Genomic DNA, 24,195 nt, shown 5'->3' with positions numbered 1-24,195 from the left:
GTTGAAAGTTGAAAAATCATATTTTCAAAAATAAAGCAGCTTAGCCTTGTGACAACAATTACATAATAGCTAGTTTTTAATAGTTTAATTGTGAACACAGAGCGAGAGACCTATTTGAAGGAGAACAGTAATGTTGGAAGAAGGATTGAACTACTGGCCTGTTTTTGTATTTAGCCAACAGAATAATCATTAAGGAGTTCTTCAGTAGAGCTCAGGTGGCAAACATTTTATCAAAGTGGACTGGCGTCTTAGCAGAGTACGAAACCAGTTACCATTGATTGCTATAACAGTTGGTATTTTACATATCTATTGGCAGTTTATGGGAATATGCTGATGTTCTGTGAGGAAGGCAGTGTGTGTATCCATGATGAATTAAACTGGGGTAAGGTTAAGACCATGAGACGTAGGAGCAGAAATAGGCCATTCGGCCCATCGAGTCTTCTTCGCCATTCAATGAGATCATGGCTGATCTGATAATCGTCAACTCCACTTTCCTGCCTTTTCCCCATAACCCTTGATTCCCTTACTGACTAAAAATCTGCCTATCTCAGCCTTGAATATACTTAAAGACCCAGTCTCTACAGCCCTCTGCGGGAAAGAATTCCACAGATTCACCACCCTCTGAGAGAATAAATTCCTCCTCCCCTCTATTTTAAATGGATGACCCCTTACTCTGAGATTATGCCCTCTGGTCCTAGACACTCCCACAAGGGAAAACAACCTCTCAACATCTACCCTGTCAAGCCCCCTAAGAACCTTATATATTTCAGTAAGGTCGCCTCTCATTCTTCTAAACTCCAATGAGTACAGGCCTAACCTACTCAACCTCTCCTCTGAAGAAAACCCCTCCATATCCAGAATCAACCTAGTGAACCTTCTCTGGACTGCCTCCAATGCCAGTATATCTTTCCTTAGATAAGGGGACCAAAACTATTCACAGTATTCTAGGTGTGGTCTAACTAGTGCCTTGCATAGTTTTAGCAAGATTTCCCTATTTTTAGACTCTATTCCCTTTGAAATAAAGGCCAACATTCCATTGTCTTCCTTACTACCTGGTGAACTTGTATGTTAGCCTTTTGGGATTCATGCACAAGCACTCCCAAATCCCTCTGTGCTGCAGCTTTCTGCAGTCTTTCTCCATTTAAATAATATACAGCTCCTCTATTCTTCCTGCCAAAGTGCGTAACCTCACATTTTCCCACATCATATTCCATCTGCCACTTTTTTGTCCACTCACTTACCTGTCTATACCCCTCTGTAGACTCCTTGTGTCATCCTCACCACTTGCCTTCCCACCTATTTTTGTATCATCCACAAATTTGGCAATAGTACATTCACTTCCCTCATCAAAGTCATTAATATATATTGTAAATAATTGAGGCTCCAGCACTGATCCCTGTGGCACTCCACTAGTTACAGGTTGCCATTCCAAAAATGCCCCCCTTATCCTAACTCGCTGTCTTCCATTAGTAGCCAATCTTCTATCCATGCTCATATCCTACCCCCAACACAATGGACTCTTATCTTATTAAGTAGCCTTACGTATGGTACCTTATTGAACGCCTTTTGGAAATCCAATATAATACATCTACTGATTCCCCTTTATCTATCCTGCTTGTTACCTCCTCAAAGAATTCTAATTAAGTTTGTCAGGCATGATTTCCCCTTCATGAAGCCATGCTGACTCTGCTTGATTAGATTATGTAATTCTAAATGCTCTGCTATTACATCCTTTATAATAAACTCCAACATTTCCCCAATGACAGATGTTAAGTTAACTGGCCTATAATTACCTGTTATTTTGTCTCCCTCCCTTTTTGAATGAGGGTGTTCCATTGGCACTTTTCTAATCCTCTGGGACTTTTCCAGAATCTAAGGATTACTACCAGTGCATCCATTATCTCTTTGGCTACTTCCTTTAATATCCTATGATGAAACCCATCAGGTCCAGGGGATTTATCGGCCTTTAGCCCATTAGTTTCCTTAGTACTTTTTCTCTAGCGATAGTTATTGTATTTATTCCCTCTCCCTCTTTTGCCCCTTGATCATTTAGTTTTGGAATGCTATTGGTGTCTTCTACTGTAAAGACTGAAGCAAAGTATTTATTCAACTCCTCTGCCATTTTCTGGTTCCCAATTATTATTTCCCTAGCCTCATTCTGTAAGGGGCCGATGTTCACTTTGGTCTCTCTCTTCCTTTTTATATATTTAAAGAAACTCTTACTGTCCATTTTTATATTACTTGTTAGTTTACCCTCGAAGTTTATTTTTTCTCTCTCTATTTTTTTGGTCATCTTTTGTTGGTTTTTAAAAAACTTTCCCAATCCTCTGGCTTACCACTAATCTTTGCCACATTGTATGTCTTTTCTTTTAATTTGAAACTATCCTTAACTTCCTTGGTTAACCATGGTTGGTTTATCCCCTTCCTTAAATCTTTCTTCCTAACTGGGATATATCTTTGTTGTGAGTCATGAACTATTTTCTTAAATGATTGCCATTGTTCATCAACTGTTTTTTCTGCTAAAATCCTATCCCAGTCCACTCCAGCCAACTCTGCCCTCATTCCTTCGTAATTACCCTTATTTAAGTTTAGCACAGTTGTTTCTGACCCAAGTTTCTCACTCTCAAACTGAATGCTAAATTCTACCATTTATGGTCACTGTTTCCTAGGGGATCTTTTACCCTGAGATCATTTATTAAACCTGCCTCATTACACATTATCAGATCCAAAATAGCCTGATCCCTGGTTGGATCCACAACATTTCTAGAAAACTGTCCCGAATACATTCTATGAATTCTTACTTGTGGCTACTTCTGCCAATTTAATTTTCCCAGTCAACATGAAGATTAAAGGCACACATGATTAATGTACTGCCTATAAACTACTCCCACCAGTGTCTTCTTCCCCTTGTTATTTCTTACCTCCACCCATATGGATTCCACATCTTCTGATCCAAGATCCTTTCTTGCTATCATACTTATTCCATCTCGTACTAACAAAACTACCCCACCACCCTTTCCTTCCTGCCTGTCCTTTTGAAAAGTCACATACCCCTGAATATTTAGTTCCCAGCTTTGATCACCTTGTAACCACGTCTCAGTAATGGCTATAACATCATACCCATTAACCTCTATTTGTGCCGTTAATTCATTTATTTTGTTCTGACTACTATGTGCATTTAAGTAAAGAGCCACTTATTTTGCCTTTTTACAATTTTTTCCCCTTTTGACTCTAATTACTGCTTTTTTTTATGTTTGTACACTCTGTACCTTCCTGTTACACTCTGGGCATCATTACCTAAATAGCTGCCCTGCAAGGCTGCCATATCCTTTTGCTTTGTAAGCCTACGTATCCCCTTTCCAGAACCCTCCCCCTCTATTTAGTTTAAAGCCCTCTCTATAGCCCTAGTTATTTGATTCGCCAGGACAGTGGTCCCAGCATGGTTCAAGTGAAGCCCGTCCCATCGGACTGCACTTGAACTGCTCTGGGACCAGTGTTGTAAGACAGCTTGCCTGTGGGAACTGAGGGGTGAAAGGTAAAGGAGCTATATGCATGCATTTGTAATGAGAGGCTATGGTGAAGTTGGAATTCCAGTAAATAAGCTGGCTTTTAAAATTTGCATTAGGTGAAGGGTAGGAACTTGACTTTTCAGCTGTTAAATTTCAAAGGGGGGTTTAAAAGTGACAAGGGCCTTTTACACCTTACAAAGGTTTCATCAGTAAACAAGGGAAGGTTATTAAATTTTATTTGACCTGAAAGTGAAAGTAATGGGAAAACATGAACATTTTTATATTTTGGAAATGTTGAGTTCGAAGAGTTGCTTAGGACAACGGAGTCTAAGATTAAAGTAAAAAAAGAAATTTAAGGAAAAATGTTTGGCTTAATTGTGGTGGCTGTGTGGGGGAGATGTCCAGAGACCAGCCCTGTGCTGAGAAAATATGTGAGTTTGAAGCATCCATCCAGTTTCAAGCCAGAAAGTCTTTGTTTTCAGAAAGCAGTCTGTCTCTGAATTTTCTTGGATTGCCACAGCAGAGTGGGAGAGAGTGAGAAGTCATGTGGTATACTTTACTAAAGTAACAGCAGTTTTAGCCTTGGGTAATATTACTGGATTTTTATGGTTAAAAATCTATATGGGAGCTGTTGCCAAGCAGTTTACTTGTGTGTTCTGACCAAGTGGGTTTTTTGGGTGGAATGTTTTGTAAGACTGTTTTAACTGTGTAATTGTAATCTTGTGTGCTTAACTTTTTTTTCTTCTTGTCAGTAAATCTTTCAATTTTAAAATTCTAAAAGTGCTACTGGGATTCTATGCTTTGGGATCAGTAGTTTTCCCCTCATTTTCAAAATACAGAAAAAAGGTTATGATCAGTAAGACAAGTTCCCCTCTGGGATTTGGCTTGCTCAGCAAATAACATCGGCTGCAGTTGTAACACCTCCACATTTCTCCTTTGACTTGATATTAGCCTTTTTCCTAGTGTCTGTAAAATGCCTTAGAAACATAAACATGAGAACAAAGGAACACAAACCAGTCATGAACGGTGGTGCACAATTAAACAATTAGGGTGGAGGAGGAGGCTCCACAAACACCCCCATCCTCCATGATAGGGGAGCTTAGCACGTCAGTGCAAAAGGCAAGGTTGAAGCATCTGTCTTTAGCCAGAAGTGCCGAGTGGATGATCCATCTTGGCCTCTTCCCGAGGTCTCCCACCAATTCGATTCACTCCACATTGATATCAAAAATCAGGCAAAGGCACTAGATACAGCAAAGGCTATGGGCCCTGACAACACCCTGGCTGTAGTCCTGGAGATTTGTGCTCCAGAACTAGCCTCGCCTCTAGCCAAGGTCTTCCAGTATGGCAACAACACAGGCATCTACCCGACAATGTGGAAAATTGCCCAGGTAGGTCCTGTACAAAAAAGTAGGACAAATCTAATCTGGCTATTTATTGTCCCATCGGTCTACTCTCAATTATCAGTAAAGTGATGAAAGATGCCCTTGACAATGCCAACAAGCGGCAGTTATGCCACAACAACCTTCTCACCAATGTTCAGTTTAGGTTCCACCAGGGTTATTCGGCTCCTGACCTCATTACAACCTTGGTCCAAGCATGCACAAAAGAGCTGAATTCAAGAGGTGAGGTGAGAGTGACTGCCCTTGGCATCAAGGCAGCATTTGACCAAGTGTGGCATCTGGAGAGAAACAGAGTTAACGTTTTAGGTCAGTCACCTTTCATCAGAATAGTTCTGACGAGGGCAGCGGATACATGGAAACACCCCAACCTCCAAGTCACACGCCATTCTGACTTGGAATTATATCAGTATTCCTGGGTCAAAATCCTTCAGCTCCATCCTAACAGCACTAACAGCGCATGTACTGTAGTGGTTCAAAAGGTGTTTAACCACCACCTTCTCGAGGGCAATTAGGGATGGGTAACAAATGCTGACCTTGCCATAGATGTTCACATCCCATGAATGGATAAAAAAGAATTGACCATTCAGCTCTTTAAACCTGTTCTGCCATTCGTTTAGATCGTAACTCATCTGCACCTGAGCTCCATTTACTAAACAATACTTCATATCAATGTATGCCCTTTATTTATTTCAGTCTTAAACTTCATTTGACCCAAACTCCACAGTATTTTGGTGGGAGATGGTTCCAGATTTCCTCTACCCATGTCAAAAAGTGCTTCCTGATTTCACTCTTTTAAATGGCCAATCTCCAAGTTTAGGATTAAGCTCTCTTGTTCTTGGGCTGCTTTTCCATGTTAGATAAATATGTTTTAAAAATTGCTGTTGACTTTGCAATCATCATCTAATGACCAACTAGTAACTATCCTGCTTGGGGGGGAAAGGAGGTTTACATGTTCAATGTATGGCTGAAGTGGTTCTGAGATGGCATACGATGAGAAATTTGGAACCACGTCAGTCTTCGTGACAGAGTTTGTAACCTGACACCTGAGGCAGACTGGTCTGCAGGTCTGTAGTGCTTCAGGACCCTGTTGAAGACTGATCAACCAACCAGGCAACATAATTTAACTAGGAGGGCTGGAATTGGAGATCCTTCAAATGAATGATCTAATGAGCAGAATTTTTCACTCAGTGTGTGGGGGACACGCGCCCGACCCGCTCCAGTGTGAAATAGTGCGTGATGACTTCAGGCGAGTGTCCCGATGTCATTGCGCACTCGGGCGATATTTCGGTCAGCAGGCGCGCGCAAGAGTCGGGAGAGTGCCTGCCGACAATTAAAAGGCCTCGTAAAGTGATTAAGGTAGTCATTAACTCCGATTTTTCGTTGCCTGTCCAGGTTACGGTTGGCAGGTGGGCAAATCAACCAGCCGGCCTTTGCAATTTTTCAGGAAACCTCATCCACGGACGGGATGAGGTTTGTGATATTAATTTAAAAAAAATGTTTGGACAGAATTTTCATCATCCGTATGATCCAGTGACTGATTCTGATGCGTGGGCATTTTTTTCCCGGTTTTTAAAATCTTTATTTTTTTTGCATTTAAATTCTTCAGTTCCCTGAGGCAGCTCTCTGCCTTCAGGGGGCTTTCATTCCGCACTCCCCCCGCACCCGCGCTGACTTCAATGCTCACCCTCTTCCCGCCCCCCACCCCGGCAGCGCTGAGCCCTTCAGTGCGCGTTTCATGCTGGGCTGGCTGTCAATTGGCCAGTCAGCGTGAAATCGCGGTTGGGTGCCGACCATGGTCAGGGGTCCGTTTCCCAGCCCTGCCAATCGCAGGCTCCCGCCAAACTAAAAACCCTGCCCAATGAGTGTAATTTTGGTTGGACGTGCAGAAAAGAAAGCTTATCAGTATTGCGTGCTTTGTAGTTTTAGCTAGTTGAACTACGGGAATGCTATTGTGTTAACCTGGGGGTCCCTAAGCCTTAGACTTGGGTAAATAGCATGCTGCAGCTGGTGTGCGGAAGCTGTTGATGGTGGTGAGCCCCTGCCCTCGATCCTCATCAGAATAAGCTGCTCCCGTGCTGTACTGAAGGCTGGCAGCAGGACAGTGTAACTGAAGGTGAGTGACCTGTTAGGTGAAGTGCTGTCTAAACAGTACGCAGTCACCTGTCAAGCAGCGAAAGTGCCCTGGGAGCACGAGTGCTTTGCTGCCCATGGCTGGAGCTCTTCAGTCCGCCTTCCCCGCTCAGCTTCACAGAGGAGGAACTTCTTCCTGTTGCGCACTCCAGCTTCTCCAATCTGCCAGGTTGCAGGCACAGCGTGGAACTCCTGCACTGCTGGAAAAGAGGAAAGCCGTGCACAAATCTGCTCCTAATTACCTTATCCACTTCAAATGGCTTCCCGCTTCAGCCGCAGAATTCCCACTGCACTCCCAACCCGCCTCGTGGAATGTTGGAAAGGTGCAGGATCAAGTTGGGATCCCGACCCCGCGTCACTTTCTGCAATTTTCCCGCCCCTGCAGCTGACAGCGCTAGCCTGGGAAAATTCCATCCATCATCTCCGCAGCAGCACATCCACAGAGAACCTCTGGGTTCTCTGCCCTCTGACAGATCTTATTATATAGATAGAACTTTGCATCCTGCTGCACTTTTGTTTTGGTGGGTACCCAGCCTTCTATATTAATCTAGGTGATAAAGGCTTGCATTAGTGTGCTAGTTCCTGCTTCCCAAATGATGTGCTCTGAGTGTGAGGCAAATCACACTTCTCCTTACTTCTGTTCCACTCATAGAGCAAGTCCAGGCTAAAACATTTTGCTTTAACTGCCTCTGACAGGCTAATAGTGTGGACTCTTTTTTTCCCTCACTGCAAGGGCTTCATATTGATTTTATTTCTGCATATGTTGCCAAATGATTCTCTGGAAACTAGTTTGCAATGAGATTTGGGTCAAGTATTGGAAGTAGCATATTCTCATTTTTCTCGACATACAAAAACCATTGTTATAACAAGAAACAAAAGAGAAAGAGCTAGTATTTAAATTGCACCTTTCAAAATTGTAGAATGTACCAAAGTGCTTTACAGCCCATGGAATACTTTTGCAGTGTAGTCATTGTTGTAATGTAGGATACACAACAGCCAATTTGAACAATGTGATACTGACCAGATAATTTTTTTAGTGGTGTACATTGACTGAGGAATAAAAACATTGGCCAGGACTTCTTAGTTCTTCTAAATAAAGGCATAAGATCTCATAGGTATACCTGAAGGGAGTGAATGGAGTCTCAGTTTAACGTCTCATCCCAACATTGCGACACCCCTTTCAGTATTGTGCTGGAATCTAGGCCTGAATTTTGTGCTCAAAACAACAGCAACAATAACTTCCATTTATACCGTGGCTTTAATGGAATAAAATGTCTCAAGGCACTTCACAGGAGGGTTCTCAGACAGAACTTAACAAAATATCAGGAAATTTGACCAAAATCTTGATCAAAGCACAAAGCTGTAAGTTTTGAGGAGCGTCTTAAAGCAGGAGAAAGAAGTAAAAAAAACAGGGAAGTTTAGGGCACAAATTTCAGTATGAGGGTTTAGGAGGCTAAAGGCATGGAGGGGAGAAATCGGAAATGATCGAGAGGTCAGAATTAGAGGAAGACAGAGTTTTGCAGGGTTGTCAGACTGGAGGTAGGGAGATAGGTAGAGGCAAGGCCATGGAGGGATTGGAACATAAAGTTGAGGATTTTAAAGTTATGGTTTTGCTGGACTGGAAACCAATATAGGTCAGCGTGTAAAGGAGTGGTTGGTGAAGGCCCTGAGTGGAACTTGAACCTCCAACCATCTGACTCAGAGGAGAGGATGCTACCACTGCTTCTTGGCTAACACTGTGGGTTCATTTCTATAAGAAAATCAAAAGGCATTCTCTTCAATACTATCCTCCTTTTGAATTACAGAATGCAGAATCATGATCTCAATCATTCAGTTCTATGACCAGATTGAAAAGCAATGTTTAGACATTTCTAATTTATTGTGGAGGTATGCTTCAAGGGAATGTGATTTTGATAGTCTAGCTGTACCGGAAGACTTGCCCAAGGTGCCAGCTGTAGCTACAGTGCCAAATTGTGGGGAAGGAGTTGTCATTGTATCCACACCTGCAAAGATGCTTCAGAGGTGACCGTACTGATCTGCTGGTGTAACCCAGATAAATCCACAGTTGCTCATCTAGAAGGACCCTATAGTTTATCCTAGGATGAAAATAATTCCATAATTTATTCTTCATCTTTCACCCTGTCCTCATCCCCCACTGAAAAATCCTGGGCTTCTAACAAGGGTTGAATCCTAGCTGAAACTAGCTGAATCCTAAATTCTGGCCCTTTGTGAAAACAGTGCCAGATTTGTGCCTTCTCTGACTCCTAGAATTTTGAGGCTCATGACCAAGATGGCAAGTAAGGGCAACGAGAAAACCTGGTGCACAACTGACATGGAGGGAATGCTGAGCCAGGAAAATAAGTTCTGCAGCAATTCTATCCTGGCTTCTACTTAAATGCTCTCCTATTATTAGTGAGTTGATGTGTTTGCATCCATTTCCTGAAAGAGCTTCATTAAGGCCTCTGATTTAATGCAAAAATATTTAAAACCTATTTCCTTTGTGCACCAGTTTAGAATAGGAAGAAGGGAAGGCCCTTGGGCACATTTTCATTTTCCTCTTCTTTCAGTTTCTCTCCTTTTCCTTGAGGTCACTGCAATTCTGACTGATCATCCTTCTCCATCTAGTCCTGTCACTCACCCGTTTCTCTTCCACTCCTGTTGCATTTAAGTCTCTCGCCCGGCATCTTTCCATTTGATCTTAGATCTTCCTGGAAATCCCATATCCATCTTTCACCTCACCACATTACCTCTCTCTCTCCACAATAGATGACCATGCTATTTCAATCTCTTCTTGGCTACATTTGCTCCCACGATCTTCACTGACTCCATGATGTGCAGCTTCTTGATCTTGGCATTTCTCCGTTCCTCCACACATCCATCTCACCATCTGCATCTCATTAGTGTGCAGGGCACCAGATGCATGGGAACACCCCCACCTGGGAGTTCCCCTCCAAGCCACACACCATCCTATATCACCGTCCCTTCACTGTCGCTGGATCTAAATCCTGGAACTCCCTCCCTAACAGCACTGTGGGTGTACATACACCACATGGACTGCAGCGGTTCAAGAAGGCAGCTCACCACCACCTTCTCAAGGACAACTAGGGATGGGAAATAAATGCTGGCCCAGCCAGCGACGCCCATGTCCCATGAAAGAATAAAAAAATATTCTTCTTCCCTGGTCCACACCCGCTATGTGTTATATAACAACTGATTATGTTCCACATTTTGCCCCTGATTTCTATCTTTACTTTGATTGCAGTGACAGACACTGATTCTGTCCACTGCCAGCACCTTGTCCTTCATTTCCTTGTTTAGTACTATTCCAACGACATTTCTTTACTAACAGACTCATGAGCTCTTAAGTGACCTTAATTAAATAACAGGGCCGGGCTTAATATACAAATAATGTTTTGATGACCTGAGGATGATTTTGAAATGATCAGTTTGTGATGCGGGTCACACATTTGCTCTATGTCTGTGGTGACTTGAGTCATTGTCAGGCACTTTATATAAGGTCATTTTCTTGGTTTTCTCTCTCTCCTGGGAATCTGTGCTCAAGTGAAGCAGCAGACTTGTGGAGTTCCTGCAACTACCATAGGATCACTTAACGTTATATGCCTCTTCAGTGCTGATAGTCTTTCGAACAACTCCGGGCTATGCCTACTGTTTAAAGAGTTATTGGCAAAAAGTCTAATAAACGAAACAGGCTGGTACTCTTCACACCACAGTTTGTAGCCCAGGTCACCTTTGATGTAGATGATGGCCACTGCTCCATCTGGACTCAACAGAGAACGTTTTTGTATCAAATTCAAAGCAGTTTTGGATGCTGGAAATCTGAAATAAAAACAGACAATGCTGGAAATAAGTCAGGCAGCACCTGCAGAAATCGCCAGCGTGTTTATTAAAAAACGGGTGAAAATCTTTATCACTGACAAAGTCCTGTGTGCTTTTTGCAGCTGTTGAAACGTTTGATGACTCAATGGAGAAAAAAAAATATTGACCCAAATTAATAAGTTATACCGCAAAATGTCACTCTGCTGTTTTCTGGAGAGGTTTCTGTTGGCCAAGCAGAAACGTTTTATATTGCATTATTTCAACTTATTTTCTAGTTGCCTTAGCAATTATGATGACTTTTAACATGCAACTATGATAAGGGTGTAAAAATTAACCAAAACTTACACTTGAGGGGCTGCCCTGCATTTTGTATTCAATATCCATTAATGGCAGCAAGTACAATAAAACTACATACAGAATTGATTTAAATATTCATTATGCTCTCCCCTCCCACCTCCCCCACACCCCCAACCACCTTCTTCAACATGCTGGTGATTGTGATCATTGTTATTGCAGCAGTGGTTGCACATTTACAGCCCTAAATGAGAGTTTGTATTATAGCGGACCAGGCTAAAATGAATAAGCAACAAGGGTTCAACGCAGAAGCTAAGGCTGGAGAGCACAGAAATGTACATTAAATAAACACAGCAAGTGCTGGAAAAACTCGGGTCTGGCAGCATCTGTGGAGAGAGAAGCAGAGTTAACACTTCAAATTGAACATGAATTCAGACCTGTTCCAAAGAAAAGTCATATTCGATTCGGGTTTCTCTCTCCACAGATGCTGCCAGCCCTGCTGAGTTTTACCAGCACCTTCTGTTTTTATTTCAGATTGCCAGTATCTGCAATATTTTGCTTTTATTTTAATTTATGTTATACACTGAGAAACACACATGACAAACTCAGATAGCCTGATCGGACCTTTCATCAAGAATTGTGAGAACTTAAAGGGAGCCAAGACGGGATGAAACCTTTTGTTAACGAGAGGAACATAATCATGTAAACCCTTTTGTCATACGAATATGTTCAATACATCTTAATCTCTGGTTGGAAGACCATATGTAGGTTTGTACATTTGTATCTAGTCAAGGGAGTTCTTCCCTGTGTCCCAGCCAACATACTTCAACCAACACTTATAAAACTGACTGTGATCAATATTACATTGTTGCTCGTGGGAGCTTGCTGGTCGCAAATTGGCTGCCTCCTTCCTACATTACAGCATTGACTTCATTTCAAAAGCAGTAATTGGCTGTAGAGCGCGGTGGAACATCCTCCAGTCACAGAAGTGATAAAAATACAAATTTTGCTTTTTTTCTTTCGTAATATAGTAATTTCCAGTTCCATTAAAGACAGAGCAATGACTCACTGCAAAGTTTGAATTGTGAGAGACAGAAAGAAATTGGGATCGATTATGCCCATATTTTTGGGCACTATAAGTGCCCTTGGAGCTTCAAAGTGGCATCCAGAGCTGTGTGCATGCACACCTCTGGGGTGAATCATGCCAGATTCCATATTGGTGAGGGTGTAAGTGCGCATGCAATGGATACCTGCTGGAAATGTGCAGACAGATCAAGATGCCATTCAGTGTTGAATGCTTATTTGACACCAGCTCTGCCATTTTGGAGTTTCATGTTCAAGATAACTCCTTCGCCTAACATCGCAAAGCTGAACATCAGTACAGAACATGCAGCAGCAGTGATCATCAACTACACACAAGTTAGTTGTTGGCTGAAAGTTCCTGGCTGTTGCTTCAATTTTAGAAGTGGTTGGTGTTTTGTATAGTTCTTTAAAGTTTCAAAAGCCTCCAGGGAGTGGCGTGGCAGGTACTGAAGGAGTTTTTGTTGACTTATTTGCTTCTGCACAGAGCAGTTCCTCTCAGACATGGGTGCAGTAGCAATAGGCATTTCCCTTGGAATACATCGTGACTTGGAGAATGAACAGGACAGTCTGCTGAAAGTGTGAGGAGGAGGAGGAGGAACAAGGTGCAAGTGTAAAATCAAGTGACGGTGCATCTTCATCATCACTGTCGTCTTGCTGTTCCTCCGTTCTTTGATCAGGATGCACTTTTTGGGTATATCAGCAGGAGGCTATATCTGCATAGGATGCTAAGAGAGCAATTCTCTTAATTGAATTTCAGCAAGGAGCAGGTGTGTCAGACGCCTCCGCTTCAGTTAGGACATCCTCACTGAAATATGCCACCTCCTGGTTGTGAAAAACGCTATATAAATGCAAGCATTCTTGCTGAAGCTATAGTTGCAACCTCTGAGCAGGACAAGAGCTGCATTGCAAGTGTCTGTGAAGGTGAATGTGGCAATGAACTTGTCTGCATTGGCTCTTTCCAGATGGCATACAAAAATTCACCTTTGTGCCTGTCCAAGTGCTTCTACAAAATGTTACTGCAGCGGCTGTAGCAGGGCTGGGGAACCTGCTGAATTTCAATGGGGCAGGTTGCAGATTACAGGTTACCTTGGGGGATGATCTAAAACAGCACTGGGTCTAGAAGGCCCAGGTACAGACTGCATCGTCTTGACATGGGTGGCAGCAGTCTGGGCTGGCTGGCGGACAGGCAACAGCAAAGGGCACTGGCAGAGTGGCAGAGGCGGGGAACAAATGATGAGAGACGGCAACAGGTTCTTGCTTTATGGAAGCACAGCCACTCCCCGGAGGCGGACCTCAGAATCGGAGTAACCTGTTGGAGTGCAATTTGCTGGACCTGTTGTGACAACCTGCAAGCGTCTTTCAACATTGCAATCCACAGCCACGAGGGCAGTGGCCTGAGTTTGCGTGACAGAAAGCTGACCTTGCATGACAACAGTCTGAGCGTCCACTGCAGCGCTCAGGCTTTGGGTGCTTTGGCGCTGCAATAGAAGCTGCAACATTGGCAGTTGGACCCTATGTAATTGCTGCACGCGAACGGAGTTGTCCAACACTTTTTTCATGCTGGAAAAATGGGCTCCAAGCTGTGCCCATGGACCTGTGCCAAGTTGGCGCTGGAATCCTTCATACTCCTTGACATTGACCACAGGTTTCACATTGAACCAAGTTTTTTTTTTATATGCCCATCAGCCTTCTTGTGTAGGCGGCCCTCACCTGAATCCTCTGCAGCAGAACTAGTGTGTGACCTCGCCTTCTGGGGATCTGGCACCTGCACGATCCAGTCCCCGCTCTGGCTGCAGGTCACTGGTCATCACGTGCAGATCACGTCTCTATGGAATCTTAGATAGATGACCCTTCAGATGATGTCAGACCCTTGTCAGTATCTGAGCTGGTGCGAGTGTGGAATCAAGTGACGGTGCATCTTCATCATCGCTGCCTTCTTGCTGTCCCATTCCCTGATCAGGTTGCACTTTTTGGGTATCTGAAAAAAAGGCACAAGGGTAAAGTTGGGGTGCAGGGAGTTTGGGGAGCAAGAGCTGTGAGCTTATACCACTTGCAGCTTGTAAATTAGAAGAGAGTGTGAGTAATGGGGATGAGAGATGTGGGAAGAGGGATTAGATATGAGGATCCCCGAAGAGTCACTTCTTGAACAACTTACAACACCTGCTCCAGCCAAAATGCATCTCCTCTCTGAGCAGTGCAGTCTAGCTTTAGGTGGTGCTAGTCATTCACGATATTGGCCCTTTGCTAACGTGCCCAGTCAATGAACAGCACAGCTTGTACTGACTGGACATTGAAATCATTGAAATGAAGTTGGCATGCTTCCCCCATCACAATCAAAGGGTCAAAGGGTCTGGATTAACAGTGCATCAGGATCCTAGTCCCCTAGTGAATTTAGTCCCCAAAAATTTTGTAAAGCAACATCTAAGAGATAGAAATAGATCATTACATTGCAAGCATCTCACTACTGTAACTTTCCTTTTTAATTAATGGCAAGAATGATTAACAAATCAGATTTCACTCTGAGAGAATTGTATAGCAAATAGTTCAAGCTAGTGCCTCTTTTGCTAACCGTATTAGTGCATTGGGAACACGGTCAGCATTAGATCAATGTCGAGTGAGGAGTCAGAGCCAGAGCCAAATTTTAGATGATTTGCTTTTGGGATTCAATGAACTGCATAATTGACTGGTTCTTCAAGTTTATGAAATTATTGGGTCCACATGGATAACTAGAAAGGAAACAGTTTAGTGCCTGCCTTCAATACACAAAGATTAGGAATTCAATTTTTCCATTGGGAATCAAAACTGAGGGATGGTAATTCTGATACTTTAGTTTGAATTCCATATTTAACATCAGTGTTTTCCTCAAACATGATTTTTAAGCTACAAATTTTAATAGCTTTTCTTTCCCAGTTTTGTCTGATTTATTGCTGCTTTCAGTTCCACTGTGCATCCACCACCAGGAAAAAGGAAGGTTGTAGAGGCGATATGAATATTATTAGAAGTTCAGAGAGCTGAAACACATGAGGAGGGGTTGGGGTGTAATTTGACTTTCTGGTAAAATGGGTGGAAAATCAATGGAGCTGCCATGTCACCCACTCCGATGCTGGTGTTGGGAGCCCCTTACTTCAAGAATCATGTTTAACTAGTGATCGTCTTCACCTCATTGCAGCTCACACTGCTAAAGGAGGGTGGGAAATTGTGGCTGGCTTTCATGCTAAGACAGTCAGCAGCTCCAGCTCGGAGTGTGTGGGGATTACAGAAGCTGATACCAGAGTGGTCATTGCTGGTCACAATGTCTTTATAAAGCCAGGAGGAACATTCATGCTCCCCCTGTCCCCAGACAAAGTTTTTCACCACAAGTTCTGCGCTGTTTCTGGAGCGGTTAGCAGCAGTTCCTTTCACTCCTTAGGCTGGTCACTGCTGGTGGAATCTGTGTAGCACAAATTCTGCCCATTTACACCTGAAAATTATAAATGGGATCCTAGAATTTAGATTTGCATATTTAAATTGCATTATGCCCAAAATATGCAGACACACTGCTTGTCCACTTACAGGCCACCTGAACACAGCAAATAATCTGATGGCCAAATGCCCTATTGCCTTTGATTTCCAACCACTGGCTTCCATTTCTCAAGCTGAAAATTGGCTCCAGTTTCTCCAAATCAAAAAGTTGAAGGGATTGTGTCGTTGGACACGGGTCTTCTTATCTCTGCTCCTCTCCATTGAATTAATTGTGTTGATGAGGACAATTTTATGTTAACACATTCATGTCCGCCAGAACTCATTTTATGACCCGTAAAAGTTAGTAGAGAAATGAAATTGTTGCTGTACCGCGAAATTCACTCTTCTGTTTGAGATGTTAGAGGATTGTTATTGGCATCCATCCACCTCAGGAGAGGATGGACTGCGCCCAGGGCGTATGTCGCTTCCGTGTTAAACATCGTCTGTTGTGACTGTAGAGGTTGATTTTGTGAGTGACAGTCCCTTCTGCAGCTGGCACAGATCAGTAGCGTTGGCCTGAGGTCGACTGGTGTTTTTTCCTTCCAGCGGGCTCTCTTTTCTGCCATCTTGTCATTTCTTTGGTCCTCTGATTTTTTTCACGCCCTTCCTGACTGCTTGTCTCCAGGCACTTGGGTCAGCAGCAAGGACTTACCATTGAAGTCTTACTTGTAGACACCCTTGCATTGCAGACGTGGGGGACATGTTGGTCTCGTGCCAAAAGTAAGCTCACCCTAGAGCTTTGGGGATGCGATCATCATCCATTTGGGCCACATGACCCATCCAACGGAGTCGATATTCGGAGAGAACAAACTTGCTGGGGATCCCTGCTGTACTCCCACATTCGGCATTCTGTCCTGCCAGGAGAAGCCCAATATTCATCTGAGGCTGCGGAGATGGAATCTGTTCAGCTGCTTTTCTTGGCTTGCATAAAAGTTGTCTATGCGTCGCTACTGTAAAGGAGGGCGCTGAGAATATAAGCCTGGTACACACTGAGCTTTGTATTTTCAGTTAGTTAGGTCCACACTTGACTTCTCACCTTTGACATGACAGCTGTTGCCTCGTCAATCCTGGTGCTGATTTTGGCATCGAGGGACAGGTTGCTGGTGATTGTTGATCCGAGGTATGTGAAACTGCCGACGACCTGCAGAGTGAGGTTGTCAATGCTGACGCAGGTGTGGAGTGATGGAGCCTCCACATCCTGGTCCTTAACGTTTGGCCTTCCTAACGCTGATTGTCAGTCCAAACTCTTTGCATTCCCAGGAGAACCGCCCTGCAAGCTGTTGCAAGTGAGCTTCAGTGTAGGATGCCAGTGCGTTGTCATCTCACAAACTAGGACACTATGCACTTTGGTCTTGGCACGGAGTCTTGCCAAGTTGAACAGCTTGCCGCCGGGTCTGGCACGCAGGTGAACACCCTCATTTGGATCGCCAAAAGCAGCATGGAGAAAAATATGCCAAAGAGAGTTGGCACCGGGATGCAGCCCTGCTTTACCCGCTGCTGATCTTGAAGGACCGTGCTGATGCTCCACTGTGCATGTTTTCATGGAAAGAAGAAATTACACCCAGGAGTCTTAGGCAGGCAGCCTAAATTCCACAGAAGTTTAAAGTATTCACCCCTGCTGACAAGGTCAAAGGTCTTGGTGAGATCAATGAAGGCAATGTAGAGTAGTCTGTGCTGCTTGTGGCACTACTTCTGTAACTGCTGAAGTGAGAAAATCATGTCAACAGTTGATCAACAGGAGGAAGGAGTAAAGCTGGAGGAACAGGTGAGGCTGGAGAAAGGAGTCAGGAACGGTGAAGGGTGGCGGAAGAAGTGAGGGTGTCTGAGGGAGCCAGGAAGGGGAGGGACTAAGTGGCGGGAGAGTCCGGGGGCTGGTGGGAGGACTATGCGGTGGGGAGGAGGGGTCCAGAGGGGGGAAGGGGATCCTGGGGGGCAGGGGTGCGATTGCGGAAGGGGTCTGGAGGGGGGGGATATCCAGATGAATGTGCAAGGGTGGGGTCTGTTGAGTCCATGACTGCTTCCTAGGGAACGAACTGAGGGTGGTCGTGGTACAAGGGAATGGTGAGAATGACTGAGGGCAGAGTGAGGTGGGAGGCTGAGGGTTTGACAGCAGCGGTAGAAGGGACTCCGAGGGCAGGTGATGGGGACTTGGAAGCAGACATGGACCCTAGGGATGGGAAGGAGGAGTTCGGGGAGGTTAATGTGGATGGGGGGTAGAATTTTCGGAAAGGAATGGAATGAGCAAGTTCACGAGGACATCCCCAAAGGGAAAGGGTTGTGGCTGGTAGGTAATGGAGGGGAGGTGGAATGTGATGCCAGGGGATTTAACTGTGATGGGTGAAAGGAAACGGGTGACTGGGCAGGGTAAAGGATGGGGGAGCGAAAGTAAAACCGAATTAGCACATGCTGTTCAAATCGAAGGTGAAACGAGAGTCGTGGTGGGGAGATCAGGTGCTGCATGGGAGTATGATCATTGGGTGGGTGGAGATGCAGGTCAGCTCAGATAGACAACTGAAAGTGAACCCCAGCAGGCAGCATTGAAAATGCTCGGGACATTGAGGTGAGTGTGATATGAGAAGGATTCATGTGCAAAGAAGAGTGCTGGCACGAGGCTCCGAAAGGTCCTGCCACACACACACTTCTCCCTCCAGAGTCACTGGTGGGCCGTCTGCTCCCTCTGCAGTGACAGAGGGTGAGGTTGAGGGGGTCACAGGCAAAGGGGACTCAGAGGAAGAGGACAGCCTCTGAGTGGATGACCCAGGGGAGTCCAGCTGCCGCTTCTTCTCTCTTCAGGTGCCTGAGGGCCCCGCCTGACTCCTTGAGGGGAAGGAGCACCTGGAGGGATGTTGAGGTGCCCTGTTTCCCTCTTGTGTTGCCACTGCAGGAACTCACCCATGGCTCCCGTGATGGAGTTCAGGTCTGTGCGCATCTCCGTGTTCTGCTGTACCAGGGTCTCCATGGCATCTGCCATCCTTCCCATGGAGACCTCCATACCCGCACATGTGGGCATCACTTCATCAGAGAGCAGGCGGACACACTCCTCCAGCTCCTGTGTCATTCTGTTGAGGGCTTCCAACAGCTCTGCGTGATGTTACCCCGCCTTCTAATCATTGTCCATGATGAGTTGGAAGGCCTAACCCAGAGGTTCGTCATCTGACTTGGGCCTCACAGATGCCTCTTCCCCAGTAGCACTCCGAGAGCTGGGGAACTTGGCCAAACCTGCCTCCTCCTGCCCCAGTCGTATATCCATGTGGTGACCACCAGATTGTGAACCCGAGCCTGCTCTAGATCTAGGCCCCACTTTGAGCTGGTGGAGGGTGTGGGTAAACACTGTGACGGGTCTTCCAGAATGTTCATTTCCAGCTCTTCAATGGAGGAGGTGTCCCCTTGGCTGGAGGTGAGGACATGAATGGAGCTGAGAGACTGGATGGCTGAGGGTGTTGGTCACTTGGCAGAGCTCCCTGTGAACCAAAGTAGAAATGGCAGCAGAGTCAAAAACAGCAGAGAGAGAGCAACAGTTGCGTTGAGAGAGGGATGATTTGGTGCAGGATCTTCAGGTGGACGTTCATCGCTGACCTCACCGACGCCACAGGCAGGGTCCACGTCCTCACCAGTCAGCGTGATGGCACACTCCTCAAAGTGAGTGAGGGGCCTAATGTCGGGCCCCTCCACCCCCGGTCTGGAATCTCTCCCTGCTGATGTGAACAGGCTTCTCCCGCATGAAAACAGATGGAGAGAGTGTGAGCAGGACACATGGCACTGTGTGGAATGTTTGTGCGGTGAGCGGAGCCATGGACAGGATGAGAACGTGAGCTTGAGAGTATATGAGCCTGATGGAGATGTGAGGGTGTGTGTGAGAGTTAGTGGTGTTGTCCCTTGAGGTGTGAGATCCCTGTAGATGTGTGATGGGTTTGAGAGTGTGTGAGTTGAGAGCGATGAGAAGAGTGAGTTACCCTGGTGGAATGGATGAGACCATTCACCCTGTAGTGGCACTGGGTAGTGGCTGTCCTGTTTTGCAGGGCATTGACACTGACCACCGCTGCCACTGCCTGCCATGCTGGATTAGTGATGCTGCTGCCCCTCCTGCAGCCAGAGGCGGGGCGGGGAGGGGGTTAGAGGACATTGCGCCGGGCCTCCATGGCATCCAAAAGGTGCTTAAGGGATGCGTCACTAAACCTGGGGGCTGCACTCTTTTTGCCTTTTGGGACAATCCTGTCTTCCATGCGGCAGTCGTGGGCTGGAAGCGCTGAGAGGTGTGTGCGCAGTTGGATTTTAAGTGGTGTGATGAAGCAGCGAGATGATGAATGACAGCCCGTCCTCCATGGAAACGACCTGTTTCCTGGGAATGTATGATTAATGCGGGGGGCTTGGGATGATACAGCGTGAAAAGCCACCATTGCGGCCGGCGGGTAAAATGTTGTTTTACCACCCGCTACCGCACTTAGTGCAAACCTGGGGTGATTCCATCCTTTGTCTTTAAGGGGCCTGATACGGCTGCTGCCTGTTGTTTTCATGGTTTCTTCGTACATCTCTCTCTCGTATCCCGGTTTTAGCAGCAGATTGTATGCTATTTACTCAATGTGCAGTCCTATATGGCACCCAGCTGTCAGGTAAACTTGCTATTTGTGTTAACTGATGGTTAATGTATATCTCTGTTTAGTAAGATGCAGAATGTAACAAGCTTGCATAATTTTAATCTCATTTTACTTTATATGGGGAAAATTTGTGAAGATCAATATTCTGAAAATGAAGGTTTTGGGGAATTGTGGAGCTCACTATGTTCACATATGTGAATATATATTTTTATTTGTGCCATTGCAGTTAACTGCATTACACTGGTAAGGAGGGGTGCAATGGCAAGATTTAGGGAGATACAGCCCTGGGAAAACCATTGTGTTATCATCAAGTGTATTATTGCAGAACCTTATCTTTGCCTGTGAATAGTTTTGATAATATAGTCAGAGCGTTATGTCTGATACATTTTTTAAATGTCCTATGATTTGTTAAGTGATTGAAGGTGGTCCTTGTAGTAAATACATTTTTTAACTTAAAATAATTTCTCATTCAGGGATACTTTAGATTTTGCTCATCAGACATCCATTCCTCCTGGATACAGCAGACAAGATGACGGATAAGGAAGGATTAACAGTCCATTTGCACATGACTCTGGCACTGAGCCACGGACTGAATTAGCATACTGTGATGAACTGCAGTCAAGATGTGGTTGAGATGCAGTAGCACTAGTTTGTGGTTAGTTCGTATGTTTAACAAAATTAGAATCCTCAGTGTTGATGTGGATGGGGGAAGGGTTGAAATAACATGTAATGGACCGAAAGTGTTTTAATCGTCATAGTTTGAAAATTGCTGGCTTGTTCCAAGAATTGGTAGATATTTATGTGGTACAGTATATGTACTTTTTGGCTCCACAAGGGAAGATTATCAGGTACTGGGCAGAAATTGGGAGAAGAGTTAAGGAAGGTGACTATAGAGATGAGTTTTGAGAAAGTTTTTGAAGATGGGGAAAATGTAGCAAAGTTCGTGTGGGGTTTCCTAAAGTGTAAAGTCTTGTGACTCAAAGCTGAAATTGGAGCAAAGAGAAAAGCCCAGGTTCAGAAGAGCAGGGGATGTGAACTGGGGCATTGGGTTGGAGGAGATTTGCAGGGATATGGTCACACCCAGATTCATAAATGAATGTGAAGATTTTAAGATCAGTATTCTGAGAGATGGGGACCCAGGGAGGTCAGCAAGAACTGGGCAGCTGGGCGAGTGTGACAGATACAAGGTAAGGATGTAGGTGGCGTGGTTCTGCCTCAGTTGGAGTGGAGATGAACAAGTGCTTTGTAGAATTCCAGCCAGGAGGTAAGGAGGCTGTGATTGAGCAATTTGAGCTGATAGTCTATAGTTCGTAGCTGAAGAAGTGGCTCGGCACCAGTGCAGCAAGCGTGTTGTCCTTCAACATTCGTACACTAGTTCAAACACACTCGAGTCAACTTCTAGATTCCAGAGAGTGCTTTTAAAAAAACAAGAAAAACTAACACTGATTCAGTTCACGTCTGTGTTGAGGGTAACTTCATCTTCTAGGTGTCCTGTTGATAGAATGTAATGCAAGAAACTGAACCGCACAGTGCACACAATGACATCAGCTAGTGGCTGACAAATATACCCCGAGATGATCTCTCAACGTCACCAGTAATCATCAATGTGCAAATGGCATGGACAAAGTCAATCATCATTTTCCTGTGGACGGATAATTCCAGGTGAGGACACTGGCAACGCACATTCATAACATTGGCCCTTAGAATCCACAACTTTACTAAAAAGGCAATGTATCCAAAACAAATAGCCCTGAGTGACGCATTGGGTGGAATTTAATGCCAATCCCCATGGCGAGTTTGGTGGCAGTGGAGCATTTAATCAGGTGGGTGGGTGGCCCATAGGGACCCAGCAGCCTTTCCACCTCTGCCCCAATTAAATCCGGAGTGGGAGGGCATGTGGATGGCCGACCTACCCTCTCGCTAATTGAGGCACATGAAAGGACAATTAATGCCCACTTACGGGCCTCATACCTGCCATTCACCCGATGGCTTGTGGGGACTTGCCACGTGGGAAACCCAAAAAAGCAAACCCTGTCAGGCTGCTTTTGGCCTCCAGGGGGGAATCCCCTAGCCAAAGGCATTCAGTGTCTGTTCGAGGGATTCGGCATTGGGAAGGCCACCAAGTGCCAACCTCCTGCCCTCGCTGCCAACCCCTCTTCCCCCCCACCCTACCCCACAAACCCCCTCCTGCCATCACTCACTCACCCGTGGCCTGGGTCACTCGGTGATCCTGGGCTCCAGTGAAGTGCTTGATTGCCACTTTTTGTGGCAGACCTTCCTGAAGATAGGCGATGCAGGGAAGTATAAGTTACAATATTTAATTCAATGTTAAAACATGTACAGAAAGTAAAATAAAGTGAGAGAAAGTGAGTGACAGTAATAAAACATCTTTTTTTATATAAAAATCATCAACAATAATTAAAACCTAAAGGAAGGTGACCTTATACCTGTAAGAAGAAATTTTTAATACCAGAGAGGTTGCATGGCAGTATTTATGACTGAGCACACCATTAAAAATACTCCTACATCTGAAAGGACAACACCTGACCTTTTCTGGTGTGCTTAGTGAGTGACTTGTAGATAAGTTCAACAACTTCACACCCTTCACCTGTTTTAATGCTGAATTCTCGGTGAGGGTACCATGGTGTGAAGTTTGTGAAGTAGCAGGGCAAACCACGCAGCAACTTCCTGATTTCTACATTTAGCTGCACATGTGTGGAAGGAGCAATCCAATTTACTCCATAATAATGGTGAGTGCTGTTAATCTTGCTGCTATTCTTACTACAACATCCAAGCCAATGTAAATGGTGGCAGTTGATTTTTCAGAGCTCCAAGAAACTGCGAAAGTATTGATGATACTTGCTCAAGCTTCATTCTCACGATTAAAGACAATCTCATGGTTTGTGTCATCTTCCAGACTCTCTCGAGTATGTTTCAGCCTTATAACATATGTCAGAACATCTGACTATGATGGGACATCTGTCTATATCTTGCACTCTGTTTCCTTTTCTGCCTCTCTGTCTTTCTTTCATTCCATTTGTGTCATAATGCATTGCTTAAATAATGTAAAATCCTAAATTAATGAATGTAACACTAATGCTTTGATTAAGCATTTAGCTCCAATTTGAAGAATAACCTGAAATTTAAATAAGCCTGTGGGTGTTTTATCGGAATCCATCTATGCATATTCTTTGGATTGTTTTGCAGGACAATATATTGAGGGATTGACCGAACAGGACCTACTCCTAATCCATTCGTGTAGGCAGTGGACTACAGTGACTGCACACAGCTTAGAGGAGGGCCACTATGTGATTGGACCGAAGATAGACATCCCACTACAATACCTTGGTAAGAAAAGCAATAAGATTAAAAGACTGAGAACTGCTCCTTTCCCAATTTGGATAGAGTGTGGAGGTCAAGCTAGAACTCAGTTTCACCTTCTGTACCCAACTCAACATAATTTGATGCCTTGTCATGTCCAGTTGGAAGGCAGTACAAAGAAAGTATGGAAACTTCACTTTAAGGACCCTGGACAAAAAACAGAGGCATGTAGCCTAATGATCATTGATTTGAGTAGGCGTAAAGTGCTGTCAATGTGAAATAAGAATCTGATATTGGAAATGAAATAGAAAGTGATGCTCAGTTGAACAGTATCGTAAAAACCGTCATTATTTACCCAGGCTACTTAAGTGACATTATGCTTGAACATTATTCTGAAAAGCCTAAACTCTATAATCTCGCAGTCAGACCCAGAATGCAGCTTAATCTCTGCAAACGGTGTTGATAGTAAATTCCTAACAGTGCTTCGCTTAATCGCGTCATCACTCAGTTCTAACCTGTATCTTA

The 24,195-nt window shown here is 44.6% G+C and overlaps 1 protein-coding gene across 4 annotated transcripts in view; it reads left to right on the top strand.

Moving 5' to 3' along the window:
- The window catches only part of gareml (GRB2 associated, regulator of MAPK1-like), a 179,702-nt gene that overhangs the window by 29,182 nt on the left and 126,325 nt on the right, over nucleotides 1-24,195 (top strand). For 2 of the 4 annotated variants that reach the window (XM_078541467.1, XM_078541466.1), the window contains exon 2: nucleotides 23,557-23,697. The exons of 1 other annotated variant lie outside the window; for it this stretch is intronic. In XM_078541467.1, coding sequence (XP_078397593.1) covers nucleotides 23,557-23,697 — 141 coding nt within the window. Of the gene's footprint in view, nucleotides 1-23,556; nucleotides 23,698-24,195 lie in introns of those variants that run through there. One more of the 4 variants, XM_078541469.1, reaches the window with a different exon arrangement.

Source organism: Cetorhinus maximus, chromosome 5 (genome assembly GCF_964194155.1).
Source record: "Cetorhinus maximus chromosome 5, sCetMax3.hap1.1, whole genome shotgun sequence".
NCBI classification, from domain to species: domain Eukaryota; kingdom Metazoa; phylum Chordata; class Chondrichthyes; order Lamniformes; family Cetorhinidae; genus Cetorhinus; species Cetorhinus maximus.
Note: the sequence above shows the minus strand (reverse complement) of the source record. Positions and strands in the feature narration are given on the sequence as shown.